At 32.7% G+C, this 18175-nt stretch overlaps 2 protein-coding genes across 3 annotated transcripts in view; one reads left to right on the forward strand and one right to left on the reverse strand.

The window, feature by feature from the left end:
- Positions 1-2701: 2701 nt before the first annotated feature.
- Positions 2702-6615, reverse strand: LOC132730849 (uncharacterized). The gene is made up of 6 exons (XM_060716918.1): positions 6278-6615; positions 5703-5928; positions 5215-5280; positions 4570-4680; positions 4013-4066; positions 2702-3733 (listed from the first exon to the last, which is right to left on the reverse strand). The coding sequence occupies exons 1-6, from the start codon at positions 6359-6361 to the stop codon at positions 3198-3200; spliced, it is 1077 nt and encodes a 358-aa protein (XP_060572901.1). The 5' UTR covers positions 6362-6615; the 3' UTR covers positions 2702-3197.
- A 2697-nt stretch (positions 6616-9312) lies between these two features.
- The window catches only part of LOC132730847 (uncharacterized), a 29109-nt gene continuing 20246 nt past the window's right edge, over positions 9313-18175 (forward strand). Inside the window, exon 1 of one of the 2 annotated variants that reach the window (XM_060716917.1) lies at positions 9313-9377. The gene's annotated coding sequence lies outside the window, so the exon portion shown is untranslated. Of the gene's footprint in view, positions 9378-16460; positions 16861-18175 lie in introns of those variants that run through there. The other variant, XM_060716916.1, reaches the window with a different exon arrangement.

Consider the following 18175-nt stretch of genomic DNA (forward strand, 5'->3'; position numbering starts at 1 on the left):
CTATATCAATGACGTTTCTGTGTTAGTACACTATTTTGTAACTATTTCGTGTTGAAAATCAAATGGATCTCTATAATGATTAACAGGAGTGTCCAAAGAAGTTACACAAATATGATCAGGTAAAAAGGGTATAGCTTGAAAGTTTGAACAATTAGTTCTTCTACTTAACCGTGTCAGCCTTAAAACTTTTTGTTGGACCCTCGTACTATTCTTTTGAATGTCATTCTTCTGTGATTTCGTGTGAAAGTTTTCACGTTCACGTTGTAAACATAATGTCTTATCATGAATAAGCATTCTAGTTTTGATCTTACATACTAACTTTCCCTACTTAACATACTTACTTTCACTACTACGAATACTATTTTTCCCTACTACACAATACTAACATTCCCTTCTACACAATACTAACATTCCCTACTACTAATACTAACTTCCCTATGACTAATACTAACATGCCATACTACTAATACTAGCATCCGCTACTGCACATACTTTGCAACTTTACTACACTCACTCTAACAGTCCTTACACATGCATTTCCTAGCTTTTCCCAACAATGCTAGCTTCTAACTTCTGGCAATTTCGTGTTGAATACTTAACAATATTTAAAAAAACAAACGATATTGCGTTACTCTAGTGTCGTAAAGTGATGTTTAAGGAACTTCGTTAAGAAACCAGGACGTGCAGTGCCAATGTTATATAACTAACCTTATTTGCTACAGAGTGTGAACATGATATTGGAACATTGACTAATGACGTATGTACAATATACTTAGATATCAAGACTGATATAAAAACAGGATAAAGAAGCACGAGGTCTGTTCAAGATAAGAAAGAAAACATCGCAAATTAACTGGTCTACATTTAAGATTTTATATAAAGTACTCATACATATCTCTTGAATGCGTTAGTGCGTACTAGTACTTTCCAGAAAACTAATTAATTTAATTGAATGCCACTACTTTCTTTTTAAGATAGAATGCCGCTTGATTATCCACAGTCTATCTTTTAAGAATTGAACATGATGAGTTTTTATTACATCTGTTTTATTTCATTAGTATAGATAAAATGGAAAATACAGAGAAAAAAACAGAAATCCTAAAGAATGCAATAACAAAATAAAAACAAAACAAAAAAAATCAAAGCACAGAAGGCGCTGAATTTGTTTGGGTCTCAGAATGTCAGAAAGGTGAATGTTGTGAGATTATAAACCAATTTGATTTTGTAAAGTGCCACTAATGCTTTCCAGCGTTTTAATTGTAAATTGGCTATAAGACTAATTACAACACTGATATTCAATTGTTTATTTGACTTAAACAATTTAAAAAATGAGTTGCCTTAACTTGGATTTGAACTCCAGACCTCTCGATTCCTAAGCGAGGGTACAAACCCCTCGGCCAAAGTGAAGTTATATCTTAACGGCCTGAAGAAAACCATATTATTCTAAATCAGGGTTTGTAACTCTTATTATTTCGATGCTAAACCTGTTGTTTAACACAGATGTAAATAATCATGGAGCTTACTATAAGCATATATATCTATAAAGAATAAAACAATATTAGAAATTCTTCGACCATTCGGGAACTATTTTGCTTGAAAATTAATGCGCTTGTCATCTTTACGCAGTGATCTCCCCTGAATTTTTCGGCGTTAGTGTACATATAAAGGAAAGTAACCGCTTCAAAAAAGCGGACTACTTTCGGCATTTGCAATTAACAGCATTAGGGTCTGAAATTTCGCTACCATTATTTGTTTGGTCTGACGACCCAAACAAATAAAAAAACGGCTTTTGAAAATGTAACAGACTCAGCTTGATTTGCCCTCCTCGTATACTGGAACATTACTTAAAGTTACCATCTATATTCGCCCTTTACGCCGGTTATCTTAAAGGTAGACCATAACAGGAAAATAGAAAATGTGGCAAACGCCGTTTGAATTAGCCAGCTCCTGGATTGAACTGGCAAATTCACGTTACCATCTACACCCCTAGCATCGGTTACAGCATAACACAGCATATGGCTCCTGAATTTAAAATTATCCGCAAATGTGTTCCTAAGCGGTGCCTTCAATGCAAAACATCTTAATTTGAAGTTCAACGAAAGGCACCGTAAAGTCCTTTACAGAAAGAATGCTTTGAAAAAAATTAGACGGAACTAATTCAAATTGAAGGGAGTCAGATATTATGATGCCTGCGTTTAACAGACAGCTGTCGAAAACAAACTTAAAAAAACTATACCATATCCTAAGAGTGATTATACAGTTGAAAGACTTAAAAATCTTATTTCTTTATTACAATTTAATCATACTAAATGTGTTAGCCCGCCTATATATAGATTATAACGTAACCTGAGCAATACTGACCAGAACTGTACGTTAGAGTTGTTAAAATGCTTTTACATTAAATTCCTTATTAAACAGTATGCATTGTAATTCATGTTATGCGAGTGTATGTCTAAAATTACTTCACACATGATACTGTACAAACAATGTTAAGTACTTATCTTGGAGAGGTACCTTAATTAATTCTATACAAATGAGCCGAAAAGTGGCCTATTTTGCAACATGGAGATTTTGGCTTGTACATGCACCAGATTCAGTTGTATTAATTAGTTTCTAGCTGGCAAATACCTTTACATGTATATCATAATATCAGTAAGTGATCCTTTTTTGTCCTGAAATTAATGAAAAAATTCAACAACAATCGATTCACTTTTATTGAAGACGTGTTTCCCTTAGAATTTTACAATTTCCTTCACCAAGTAGGCATTCAAATAAGATATTCAAAGACAAAACACTTATACTAAAGTCGTCAGAAAACAATATGCATTATTTCTGCATGATAACATATCAATTAAAATCGATCAATAAAAAGAGTAGTTAAAATACTATTTCCCAAATTTCCTTTCCTGTTTATCATTTTTCAAGCCCGCTACAAAAATATTAAAGCAGTGCATAGAAAAGGCGAAAACAACAGTACATGAGCCAGATTATTTGCTCAATCTATAAGCAAACGTACGTAAGACAACGTCATTTCCACTACAAAAAAAATACAAAATTAAAACGTAAGTTGATTATGTCGCCATCAAAATGTTATGCTGTATAACTGCCGTTGATCATTTACACACACATGACTGTGATTAAGTTCAGTCACGTTCATTTATATAATTTATATACATGTTACTTGATCTTCAATGAACTTAAAGAGAAGTCTCTGACTTGATGGACACATTGTCTATTCTAGCACTCGATACCCTACTCGATGCTGCACTCTGTCCAACATTCCTTAGACTTGAAATCTTCGTTGAATCTTTTTCCGCCATTCTATTTGACGTCATCCATTGCATTATATTTGTGTCAGGATCAATTTCCGGTTCCGCTGGTGTAATTTTCTTCTTTTGCCATTTCTTTAAAGAGTTTGATAGCCGACAAGAAATGCCAATTTTGATTCTAACCTGAACCAGTCCAAACAGAGCTAAATGTATCAACGGAACAAAAATGAATACAGTGCCGTATGCAATCCCTGTTGAAAAGAATCCTGTATCCCAGTCCAGTATTTTGTAAATGTATTCCCCGCTCAGTTTTTGGTATGCTACGTTGAAAAACACGTAGAGAATAAAAAAGAAAACGGGCAAATAAAAATGAAAAAGTCGGAATGGCTTTGCTGTTATCATAAGATGCAGCAGAATCACTACGCAGTTCAGAACGGTGAAAGCTATTGTTCTAAAGTCGAGGACTACAAAAGAAATGTAAAAACAATCACAATTTTTTTTTATTGAAAATCATTGAATGATTATAATTATATCATATGATTAGAAATCAAGTAATATAGGAAAGCAAACAGGAATAATTGTATATTATTGCAAATTAGTTAAGTATACTTAAAAGGGAAATTACGGAGCGGTCCACAAACACAATCTTATGTATTAATTCTTATATCTGAATAGCTTATATCTTGTGAAACAAATTAAAAATATATCAATAAAAGAAAAGAATCTAAAAAAATGCTTAGTACCGCTTTCTTCTATCATTTTGCCATCCCAGTTATAGTCCATTTCAAGATATTTGCCTGCAAAGTATAAATGTTATTTTATTTTTAAAAAAAAACATAATTACTTTAAATGATAAATTTGAGCTGCGCCATGACAAAACCAATATAATGGATTTGCGACCAGCATGGATCCAGACCAGCCTGCGCTACCGCGCAGTCTGATCAGGATCCATGCTGTTCGCTGTCAGTTTCTCTACAATAATAGGGTTTGTAAGCGAACAGCATGGATCCTGATCAGACTGCGCGGATGCGCAGGCTGGTCTGGATCTATGCTGGTCGCAAACGCACTATGTTGGTTTTGTCATGGCATGGCTCAATTTTCGCCGATGTTTTGTTTATTTTTGTCCCTAAGCCTGCTAGCGGCAAAAGACTACAAGTGCTGACGAAGATCGGCCGGCTAGCGGCCACAGATTACCAGAGCCGTGCATCGTTTTCTATTCGGTCAAAATTTAAAATCATTTAATGTAATGCATAAGTTAATATAAATAGATAAAAACAAATAAAAACACCAAATTCCTTACTTAAAATATAAACTATCCAGTGCAGCAATGAAGATGTTATTCCTACAACAGACGACAAGGTGAAAAATATCCACGTGATCGCCATATATATCCGCATTTTGTAGTACTTGCCTGTAAAGAAATAAAACAAAATACATAAAATACTTATTTGATTTTAACCATTTACTAAGGGCGAACTATGTCTCTAGGAAGTCATTCAAGAAAGCTCAATTTTACATTCTTTACCTCTTATGTATTCTTAGTGACATTGGTGTTCTTTGACATGTAAGAGGAAACGGCGAAGTATGAGGCAACACGATTCTGTCAATAAGAGCAAAACAAAATACCTTAACAAAAGATTTTTAAACTTGCCATTGTATCATATTAATAAAGTTGACATTTTAACTACATATAATTCAATGTTGTTTTTTTCTGTGAGAGAAATACATTCTTTCATTGTTTCAGCCCATGCACTTCTTTATTGTCCAGAAGATAAAAGTAAGAAAAGCAAAACCAACTCAGGCAAACCCGCCCACCTATATGCTGCAAATACAGTGCCAAAGGTGGTCGCATAAAAAACTGGCCGATGGAATCCCTTAACGATGTTTAAATCAGGGTTTTAATGTTGCCATAACATATAACTGGCCGTGGACTTCCTCTACATACCCATGGTTTTGTAGCTTATTTTCACCGCTTTGTTTCTCATTACCACCTCGGCTTCGGCTTTATCATCTAGAATAAAAATATATAATAGAACAAAACAGAGCATTTATAACATACCCAAAATAAGAACTGTTAACAATGCGCGGGGGTGGAACTCCATATGGATCTCAAAATTGAGCATCGGTAAAAAATATATGTGAATTTCTGCTCATCCACATCATGAACTGTGAGGTATACCTCGATATGTGAAGCAGAAAATATGTCAATTACAGGGTAAGTTTTCACCTTTTTAAACATTTATATAAAATTCAAAAGTTCTGTTTATTTTTAAAGAAAATCGAAATGTGATTCTACCCTCGAAATTCGAAATTTTATGTTTGTATTTTATATATACAATAAGATATGGTTAAACAAAACTGTCATTTGTAAAAAGCATACTTATATTTAACATCCTTAAATTATATATAAAGTATATCTTTGAATTTACTTACTCTCTCTTTCCTCTAGAATGTATCTGGCCAGGCAATGGACATACAAAGACACCGTTAAATCAACCAAGTTAGACAGGACGAGCAGTAAATAAGCCCATATTGTTATCGACAAAAAATATTTCCCGCCACTTGGTCTATTTGACTGGGTCGCATCAATGGCAAGGATAATAATATGGTATATCAGCTGTATTGCATTCCATGCCGGGTATAATGCATGTGGTCCTAACTGAAATAATACATACGTCTTATAAGTTTTATTTCAAACGAATAATCATGCTGATATCAAATAATTCGCCTATTTAGAGATAAAAGAGCTATGTACTATAACTTAGTTATTAAATGACTACTAAAACAATATCTTATCGATTACCAAATAAACATTTTTTATATGTTTTGGAATCAGAAAAGTTATTTTCAAATAATATACAACATATGTTCAAGATATTTATTGTGTATAAAATGATTTCTTCCTTGTCATACCTTTATTTTTCTTGTATTATAAACGGTTAAATATTTTCAATAAATATACTTTTTCAGATTAAAATGTAATATATCAGCAGGTATAAAAACTTTACCTCCGGGATGACAAACAGCACTGGTCTCTTGTGGTGAAACCCGAAATTTCTCAACTCAAACTCCTTCTCCCAAAATGTGTGCATAATTAACGTTTTATCTCTTAACCATTTTAAACAAATAAAGTCAATCCTTTTTTTTTTTTTTTTTTGGTTTTTGATTATTTTTACATTTTGTCTTAATGTTTATTAAAATAAAAATAGTGTTTAAGCAATACAAACATGTTGAAAATGTTAAAATGTTCACTTTGTTTTATACAATAATCGGAGTCACCCCATTTTATAAATTAGGACACCCAATAAAAACAATTAATATTACATATATATTTTAGCGCATCATTTAACATAAATGAAATTTCTATTTATAAATATTAAAATAAGTGACCCACGGTTAACTAACACAAGTGAAAATAAAAGCGTCATTGTTTTTGCTTACTGAACAAGTTATAGGATTTCTTAAGATTTAAATACGCACTAATTTAAAAGTTAAATGTATTTAAATACTGAACTATTGTACATGTTATAACAATATAAACACAAAAGCTTTAAAATTGAGCCGCGTCACGAGAAAACCAACATAATGGGTTTGCGATCAGCATGGATCCAGACTAGCATGCGCATCCGCGCAGTCTGATCAGGATCCATGCGTCGTTATCAGTTTCTCTACTTGTTATAGGGTCTGTAAGCGAACAGCATGGATCCTGATCAGACTGCGCGGATGCGCAGGCTGGTCTGGATCCATGCTGGTCGCAAACGCCGTTATGTTGGTTTTGTCGTGACGCGGCTCAAATGGAATAAATGATCGGTGGTCATCTCATTTGTCTGCTGTAAAACATAGATGAACCATTGATAAGTACGTTTACATTGTAGCTAAACAAGTTAAAAAGAGCAATACCTGGAAGATAAAAATTTCAACACCCCCCCCCCCGCCGCTGAAAAAAAAAACAAAAAAAAAAAAAAAAAAAAAAAAAACAACTAAACAACAACAAAAACATGATCTACAAAGATATTTACCGACACCATATATAGAATAAACATTACAAAAAAAGTAGCAGTATCAATAGACAGTTGACCAATAAAGATGCATACATTATATTTCGCATATGATTCATAAAATACTGTTAAAAAAGTGAGAAAGACAAGAAATTTTTTTAATGATTTAAAAACGCGTTAAGAGCATATGTAGAGTTTATATTATAAAAACCTGGCAAGACGTCCCAGTTAAACAAAACTGATAAATGAATGAATGAATAAATAAATAAAACGTTTATAAAAGTAAGTACATGATCACGAAGCAGCCTAAACAGCAGCATATGTTATGGAATCAAATTAAGCAGACAAGCAACAGGAATTGTCACAAAACCGCCAATAAAACTTTATAAGACTGATCGATGCCTCAAGTTCTTGCTCAACTATTATGTTGTAATATTCTGTGATATTTGCTTGTAGTGCGATATTTGCTTGTAATCAATTATTATCTTATCCATATTGATACAAGTATGTGATTATAAATCTTAATTTATATTACAGATTCGCTCATAAATGAACATTGATCTTCTTAATCATATTTCATAATTTTATTCTATTGTACAGGTTGTTTGTTTGCATGTTAAAGAATAGTCTATTATGTCGGAAAATAGCTTATATAGCTAGTGTTATTGTGTTTATTGTAACCCACTATAAATAAAGATTATCTTATCTTATCTTATTTCCGGTTGAATGTTTTTTTTTTGCTGAGTTATCGCCCTTGAATAAAAAATGCGTTTTGCCTGTAAATTTGTTTTTTGTGTCTGCTGCTACACAGTAGCTGCAACATGCAATTGGCTATCATCAGGAGACACGTGATCACTGATCGCTCTAGCTTGTTTGACACAGCACTTGTGTTTTGTGGTATTCATGTAGACCTCTTCACAGTGTTGAGAATGATTGCTGGTGGAATCCATTTTTGTGTATCAAATTAAAGCTAATTCATCGCATTTTAAACCTTAAATCATTAGAAGCAGTCTACAAAAATTTATGCGCATGCTCCGCTTTAAAATACGACTTAACTTATACGAAAAAATAAACATCGAAATGAACAAATCGGTACATGAAAAATCGGAAAATATCATTTTCGTTACTTAACACTACGAGCAATGGTTCATTCCGTTTTAAATCCTGGATAATTGTTTTCTCAGTAGCTTTTACTATTTCATGTTCCGAAAAATAATAACAGTGCACATTATATATTTTTGATTTCTACAATATCACCATGCACTATTATATGACCAAGTTAACCTTTAATCGGAATTTTGCTGCTCCTTTAACTTTTGAACCGGTATGCCTAAATCAATCAACGGAGAAATTTTGACGCAAATGGCACAATTTTTTCTCAAGTTTGATTTTCTTGAAAAATTGTCGTTGGATGCATGCAGTTGTATATACTGTTTATTCCAATGAAATGATATCACGGAGCTAATATCTGTCATGATATATACATTTTTTTTTTAAATCTGGGACTTAAAATTGTTTGATTAACATGCAGTTCTTTATGCCCGTTTTGGAAAATCTCTCTTGCAGAGGAAATGCTTCCATATACTTTCCAAAAACATCAATCGAATATTTGGAACTTTACAAGAAACTTTTATTTCATTTTTTGATACCACTTTTAATATATCATTTATTTTAAATTAAATTTGATAACATTAAGTGTTCCATTTGTTGAAAAAATATCCCTATTAATGCGCCAAGAAAATGTCCATTTCTCCGGCCATTAAAAAAATAAAATTGATACTATACAGTACTGTCTTTTTATTTGAAAGATCCTGGTATATACATAAATTTTGGTAAATGATTGAAATTTATAAACATCATTCTTTTATGCAAAATATATAAAAATATTTTTGAATTTAACAAATCTTCCACAGCTGCAAAAAGACCTCTCCCTGGAAGCAAACTTGTTTAAACACTTGGCCGTATTTTATACTCAAAATACTGTGAGTACTTTGATAGATAACGGAAAGATCCGAAAAGTTGCGATTGCGGATGCTGATAGTAAGGGAGTTAACTCATGCGAAATTATCACACCAGATGCCGCTATCAACATCTTAAAATGTAAACACAGGTAAATTATGTCAGAAAAATATCTTTTCGTTATCATTATAATCTTATTACTTACTGGATTTATATTTTCTACACTTTGCTTTGTTAACATAAATTATTTCTTTAAAGTTCTCTTAAGTTTTGGAGAATTCTGCTATTTTTCTCTAGAATCTGGTTCGTCCCAAAAGCGCGTCGCTCCAGTTTGTTACTCGTGAAGTGATGTTCTGTTACTTGATTTTACTTATGATTGTAGAGCCATTTAGCTCAGTTGAACTGTTTGCTGTATAATTTTGTCATTTGATTATCATAATCCATCGCATATAATAACAATAAGACTTTCATAAATGAAATTAATATGCAGTCCACTGTTCAATCTATACCGCAATCTATCTATTTATAGACCTTTTTATTGTCATACATCTATCTATCTTCCATTAATGACAAACACTAAGTGGGGTTGTTGACATGTCTGCGTGTCAAAATAACAAGAAAGTTAAAAAGAGTTGTTTAAAAGAGGATAAACACAGGATGGCCATGGCGTGAGTTTCGGGAATGGCCCCATTGTCACATACATGGGAAAGCAACCAGACCATGGTGAAAGTTATAGAAAAGGGATAACCTAGCATGCCATCTATACGTCTGAGTTCCAGTTTTCGAAGCTTAAGGGTAGTGTTGTCCCGATTGTGTCTGAAAATCGATAACTAATAGGATCACCCCAAAATCGGCAACAATCGATAGTCCTTTTTAACAATTGATTATTTTAATGTTCTACCTAGGGCTTTTCCTGTCCAAATCTCTTTAATTCCAGAGGATCCTATGGTCTTTTTTGTTTGCCTTATCAAAAAAGAAATACAGAATAAACATGGCTGGTGAATAAGTCTGCAATTTGAACAACTTTGTTTCCTTATAATTAAAGTTAATTCATCTTTTCCGCGCTTTTTTACTTTCAGCATGTTAAAATTTTTACTTAGCACAATAAATTTAATCCTTGCCTTAGGTCATTTCTGTTAACCATTGAAATTTACTGCCGAAAAATTTACTGCAAATAACAAGTTTAAGAGACATGAAATGCAATAGCCAATGTACATCTAAGGCATCGTAATTAATTGTTCATAATTTATATGACACCTTCCACTTAACATTATAAAATTATATATCTACTGTCACTACAGTAGTTAAATGAGTGATCTACAATACTACTCATTAATATTTTGACCTTTTGATTTGTACTAATACTGACTGCCATGAAGTTGTATTATACAAAAAATTGACTGTCACAAAGTAGTATTAGGTATTTTTGTTGTTTGTTTTGAATTCAGAGAGTAAATCTTACTTTAATCTATGAGACAAGAGCTTATTTATTCTCAAAATGTGGTCACTATTGTATAAAAATACATACAAGGATTGGTACCTTAAAAGAAAAAGGGCCATAAAAAATGCAAAACTCGATTATACTATCGGAAGACAATCAATTGTGGTGATCCGATTATCGATAGTGACTTTTGAGTCCAATACCCAACACTACTTAAGGGAATGAAGCATATCTGTGATGCTTGAGGTCTGGCTTGATCCATTAGGCTGTTCTTCTTTGGACATTTTCAATTGGAGGCTTTAGACTGTCAGTGTGTCAAGCCACTAAGAAATGTAAAGATGTGAAATAAAAGAAATGTATATAAATATATATATACTTAACGGTTTACCTCACATAGACACGATTAAAGCACTTTTGACCCCCCCCCCCTTTTGAGGCTTTAACTAGTGAAAAAATGTCCTATTAAGGCCCCAAAACACTTGTTTTCATTTGAGAAATGTTGTTAAACAAGTGATCGGCGCTGGCCCCCTTTCAAAAAGATACATCAGGGGGGTGCCAGAAGGGGATGTGTCCTCTTCTGCTGAGAGGTTTCAACGCCTAGAAAATTTTGGACTTGTGAGCCGGTTAAATCAGTCTCAGGCCGATCTTTAGTCTATCCCTATTTTAAATATTCTGCTTGGACACATGTCATAACCTTAATCTACTTACTGGTATGTAGAAATGCTCCTTTTAAGAACACATGAACATAGTGTTAAATTCAGTTTCTCATGTTGAATGATAAGACCTTGAAACATAATCTGCTGCACTGGATGCAAAAAGTATAAGAGCCGCGTCACGACAAAACCAACATAAAGGGTTTGCGACCAGCATGGATCCAGACCAGCCTGGGCATCTGCACAGTCTGATCAGGATCCATGCTGTTTGCTATCAGTTTCTTTACTTGTTATAGGGTTTGTAAGCGAACAGCATGGATCCTGATCATGCTGGTCGCAAACCCATTATGTTGGTTTTGTCATGGCGCGGCTCATATATGAATTTAAAGTAAAAAATTGTAGGATCAGAGAAATACATATTGGCAATTATGTCATTGTACTAATAATAAATTTTGAATTATTTTCATGTTTAACAGCATGATGAGCCAATGATTTAGCTCAATGTTAAATTTTGTCAAATTGATTCTATCTTAAACAATGGATGAAACTATCTATTGAGATTATATACTCTGTAACTGTACACTACAAGTTTAAACATCCTGCTGTTTTTCTTTTCCTTCTTTTTTGGCTGGAGTATTCGAAAAATAGGGAGAGCTATTGTGCTCATCCACATGTCAGCGTTACACTTTGGTTAAGTTTTTTGGTGCAAAATGGTATCTATTTTGCATTGTTTTTTTCCATCAAAACTGATTTCAAAGTGCTGCAACTTCTCAATGAATTGAGATAGAGTAAAAGGCTTTTCAGTGTTGGTTACTAGTTACCCTAAGATCGACATGAGGCCATTTTTAGCCTGTCACATGTCCAAAAATTTCTTGGCAATGAGGGGGAATACCGCCCCCTTGAATCCCCCCAAACAGAAGTGGACATCCCCTTTCTGGAAACCCCCTGATGTATCTTTTGGTTGGGGGGGGGGGGGGGCTGCGCGGAATAAGTGGTCAGTTTTTTTAACAACATTTCTCAAAGTTTGGGGCCTAAATAGGGCATTTTTTCACTTTATGAGGCCTCAAAAAAGGGAGGGGAAAAAACCGTCTAAACACGTCTATATAAGGGAAAAGGTTAACCCATTGCTTCATGAGCATTTTGTGAAAAATGGCTGTTTTCATTGAAAAGTCTCCCGTTACAAGTTCAAATTGCTATAATACTATAAAAACTGCTTCAACACTAATCAAACTTGGCACAAATGTTGACTGGACCATTGTCCTTGCAACAACATGCTCAGGCTTAAATTTTCTGTTACCATGGCAACGAGGGGACATCTCAAAATTGCCAAAAATCACTATTTTGCGTTGATTTTTTCCATCAAAATTGATTTCAAAGTGCTGCAACTTCTCAATGGATTGAGATAGAGTCAAATGCTTTTCAGCGATGGTTACACGTTACCTTATGATCAATCTGGGGTCATTTACAGCCTCTCACAAGTCCAAAATTTTCTTGGCGATGAGGGGGACTCCGCCCCCTTCAAACCCCCCCAAACAGAAGGGGGCACATCCCCCTTCTGGCAACCCCCTGATGTATCTTTTGGTTGGGGGGCCGCGCCGAAAAAAGGGTCACTTTTTTTAACAACATTTCTCAAACAAAAACAAGTGTTTGGGGCCTAAATAAGGCATTTTTTCATCATTTGAGACAACAAAAAGGGGGGGGGGGGTGAAAAAGGCGTTAAAAGGCGTGTATATGAAGTAATGGGTTAATGATAATAATGTTCTTTGTAGTTTAAACAGAGTTTGGAATAATGTCCAATACAGTATCTGTTCTTTTTGGGTATGTGTAAATGCATTGATTGTTACTTTACTAAAGTTAACAAAGTCCTTGGTTTCATTGTTTTAAGTTGACTCTTGAGTTAAAACTTAAGATTCTATTAAGCAATTATAATTAGGTAGACCATGGGTAATGGGAACCATAAGGAACTGTAAAATTGACAGCATAGGACAGTTATATGTCTTCAAGGTCACCTGTATGCAAAATTTAAATAAGATTAACCGTGTGGTTTATGAGTTATGGATATATTTCTGACCTAAGACTTTGCCATTAGAAGGGCTTATTTTCGGAAATAAGGAAACTGTAAATAATCTGTAATATCATCATTATAAAAAATGTTTTTTCTATTGCACATTGTTAAGAAAACAAATAATAACATTCAGGTAACACATTACACAAGCAAAATGTTTGTTTTCTAAACAAAATGTTCTAAATATGTATAAATGTTACCCTACCCCACCCACTTTTAACACTAATTTTACCATTTCCCTATCTAAAATGCCTTATTCAAAATATCCCTTAAATTTATCGAAATGAGGGTCTGTTTTCAAAGTTTGCATAAATTTTCTCAAAGGTATATTAGTTGATCATGCGAAATATGAAATACTTTAACCGTGTAGTTTTTATTTTATCGAACTTTGAAAATATCTGGTATCATATTTGCTATAAATTTTGGCATTATTTAGCAAAAAAAATACCTAAAATAATTATATAATTTAAATCAAACTTTTTTCTACCATAAGGGATCAGAAAGATACAAAAAATAATGTTTAAAAGAAAAAAAGAAAGAAAAAAAAAGTTGCCCCTTCTGGGGTTTGAACCCACGCCCCTCAATTTCAATGTAGTTTACAAGCGATTCTAGCCTTAGTATTTGAATACTCTTCAAAGTGGAGGTAATGCATTACCCATGGTCTACCTTGACATTTACTGGTAAAACTGTAACATTCATGATTGGAAGTTGCCACTTTTCTGTGATCATGATTCGGAAGGAAAAACAAATTTTACTTTGCTTTTTGGGTAAAAAGATTGTTTTTATTTAAAAAAATTTAAAAAATTTTAAAATTTAAATTTACAAACTTTACCCTTTTGGGCCCGTAGAGGGACGCCCGCTTTGTTTTTTGAGGAGATTGGTTAAGGGGGGAAGGGGCAAATTCCCCTTTAAAAGGGGTTTACATTTAAAGCTATTTATCTAATAAATTTTTTTTTCTTTTTAACCCATTTAAGAATTAAAAATTTAGGGGGGTTCCTTTAATTTTTAGGGGTCATTTTTTTAAAAAGTTTTTGTCCCATAAATGTCTTGGGTTTTTTAAAACAACCTAAAAATTTTCCCCAAAAACCAGAAAAAAATTTTCCCAAAGAACAAAAATTTATGCTGTTTTAAGGTCGGTTTTAAACCAGAGCAATGATTTTGCAAAATGCTTTCTTTTGCTTAAAAGGGGAAAAAAATCCCAAAATTTTCTTTTACACATGTATGTATTTTGAATTTTTTTTTTTTTCAAAGTTCAAACAATTTTTTTTTTACTTCAGGCATCAGAGATATAACTTTATACATTTTAATGTATAATTCTTGTCTGATGTGTAACTTCGGAGCAATAAGCTGTGATTTATATTATCATAAACTATAAATTAAAAAAACTCCACTCTGTGTAGGATTTAAAGTTGAAATTTTGGTGTATAAACACAAATAAACATAAAACTCCCAACATGGTTGAGCAAGAGTAAATTCCTTGATAAATTACATTTTTTTGTCAGAGGCTTGGCTAAATAATCAAGATGTGCATTCTCTTAATAAAGCTATCAGTATTGAAGTTTATTCACAAGTAAACTATGAAAATGTTAATATCATTGAGGCTATCCATATAAAAATTGCAAGGGAAGTTTCTAAAAAACTTGGTTTAAATTAATGTATGGTATGGAGGTGTATCAAGAACTTCTATTGCCTTATCAGCTAGTGATATATTATTTCAATACACCTTTATTCCTGAACATACAGGCATGTTGTAAAAGATATTTCCAAGTCATGAAAATTCTTGGTCAAATTAGGAATAAGTAATGTAAAGTAGTGCTCGGAAAAAAAGGTTTTTTTTTGGGTTTAAAAATTAATTAAAAAAATAAATAATTTTTTCGTAGGTGGAAAAGAGATAATAAACCCGGTTTTAGCCCTTTGAGTTACAAAACCCCTTTTTTAAAACCCCATTTTACTGCATTAGGGGAAAACTCTTCCAGGGCCCTGGGTTGGGATGTTTTTTAAAAAATGTTTTTTTGGGCCCAAAGTTTTGGACTGCAACTGTACTGATCAGTTTTTAAAATTTAATTTTGGGGAAAATAGCCCCTTTTTTTTTTAAAGGGTTTTTTAAAAAAGGGTTTTTTTTCCTTCTTTTTTGGAAAGGGTCCCCCGGGGTACCGGGGACTGAGGGGGGAAAAAATGCGTTTTTTTTTGACAAAAAATTGGGTTTTTTTTAAAATGCTTTTTTTCGCTAAAAATTTTGGAAAATTGGGAATCATGGGAATAAAGATAGCTAACAGCTTCTACTGTCCAGATAGAACTATTGAGTAGTGATTTGTATGAAAATGTTGGATTTAAATGATTTTAGAAAAATCACTTGGCCTTGTGGGCATTTTGAACAGCCATTTTGGGAATTTAACATTGGAAATTGGGAATTTTGATGTCTTTTTTCTATTGGGAATGGTACCGTTTTAGGGTAGTAGTTATATAAAGAAAACAAACACTGTAATAATGATATAAAAATGTTCATACATTATTTCTGACTTACTATTTTATCACTATGACATGTAGTGTAATCTGCAAATGATACTAAAAATAGAAAACTCATGTACACTGTAGATCATTAAGCATTAAAAAAAAAGATTTCTTAAAATAGATTATTAGGAAGACAATTTTGAATGTACAATACCAATGAATATGAAAAATGTCAGTTTACTAAATAAATATTTATGAAGTAAAATTAATATGAGTGCTTCAAACAGAACAGTTAATTGACAAGTTATAATTATCATCCATTATTTCTAGAAATGAGTAAAAGTGTCCAAAATGCAACAAAATAATCAAATACAAATAGGCAAAGAAAGTGTGTGATTTTAGTAATAATTTTTGGTAATAATTTGGTATCAATTTTTGCACCTATTGATATAATAATGCTGAAGTACATAATTATAGTAAAACTTACTTACTATAAAATCGTGTTTTTTTTCTTCACTGTTAGATCTGTTTTTTTTATTGATGTATAAAACTTTTGGAGAGAGCCTGTACACCACCACTATACTGCTGCTTCCAGCTATAGATGTATCCCTGTTGAGTGCTATCTTGAACATTTATATGTGAATCACATTTGATAGGCAAGTCTAGATCAAAGTTATTTCAACTAATTGGAAAAACAGATAATTTTCTATATATTTTGTTATCGTTCTCGTGTGCCGTAAGTTATTTTTCAGTGTGCAGGCAAAAAAAACTGCATGAAGGAAGTATTTTTTCTCGGAATTTTAATGTGATTTTGATGGATTTACTGTTCTCATGGTGATAAATAGTCTGTTTTGTTTAAAAGGTTGTTAATTTTGATAATTAAATTTATGAAAGAAAAAAAGTGTGATATTGTCTGGAGATAATTTATGATTTCAAATCTTTCATTTACTGGAATAGATGTGTATTTCTGTTCAAAATTCATATATGAGGCAGGCAGTGGATGTATATTATCATTGAAGACATGGTAAGTATTGTAGTTTCAATTTTAAGATGGTTGGGGGTTATTGTGTTTTAAAAAAAATAGTTCATTCTAGCATAAAATAGAACATGTAAAAAACAGAGTCCCTAAAGAGCGATCAATATGGCAAAATTGAAAATGTTGCAGCTTGAAGGTTTGGTTCATAGACAGAACTTACTAGTGTATGCAAGCGTCCATGCCCCCTATTAGCACCTGTGTTAAGCATATACATGTAATTAAACTCAATTGTAGAATCCTTAGTTTTGGCATATTATTCTATTTTACATGTGTTGGCGTCCTGGAATTTTCTAATAAATGTCTCTGTCATCCCATCCCTCCTTGCCCCCCCCCCCAGTCCTTCACATCCTTTAATACTACCCCAGATTACTACTTTGTTAAACCAAAGTTAGATATATAAAATACTTTTTTGAAGCATTTGAAATATATTGTTATTTTGATTCAACATTACCATTGCCAGTGGCAGGTTATATAAATTATTAAATATTGCAGAGCTGAAAATAAATGATTATTTTAATCCTTCTCTAAATTAATCTCAGTGAGTAAAGACACATTATTTGTATTTTCTGGCATGCCAGAGGTCTGCCATGCCTGATTTTATGGAACTTTAAGCCACTGATTAATGAGAGAGTGAATTGTATAGGGCATAAGGCTGTGAGAATTTTATAAAGTGGGCACATTCTTTTCTTTGGATGCTTTTATTAACTGTTTACACTTCCAGTCTTCATCAATAGTTTCATCAGAGAGAATATTGATGATACACACATTCTACACTATAATATGTAAGTGTACTTTATTTCATGTATAGACTCTCCTTTGATGTCTTATCCATGATATACAGGCTTCGTTATGATACCCTTTCATATTTGCATTTTGTTTAGTTGCGTCCGTCAATGTTATTTCATTAAGGGCACACACATTCTTTTACTTTTGGACCATACTCCACTTTTTATGGAAGTACACAAAAGTGTCACATTGAAAGTTCCATGATAACTGCCATATAAATGTTGAATTCTTGAATTTAATTTGTTTGTCATTTAAGCCAGACAAAAGCATATTAATAGAGACAAGTTAATTTTAATTTATAAACAAAAGTTATTGTACATCATACTGTACAATTTTATAACAAACAGAAATCAATGTACATAATACATACATAAGGTCTGCATCAGATTAACTTTTAAGTTAAAATGTATATTATAAGAAATGAATCTTAGTACCTGTAGGCATATCAGATAATCTTAAAACATGATAGATGTTGGAACTATAGTGGTGGCACACCTCTGAATGATGCATGAGGCGT

This window comes from Ruditapes philippinarum, unplaced genomic scaffold, assembly GCF_026571515.1.
Source record: "Ruditapes philippinarum isolate M1 unplaced genomic scaffold, ASM2657151v2 ctg827_1_1_1_1, whole genome shotgun sequence".
In the NCBI taxonomy this organism is placed as follows: domain Eukaryota; kingdom Metazoa; phylum Mollusca; class Bivalvia; order Venerida; family Veneridae; genus Ruditapes; species Ruditapes philippinarum.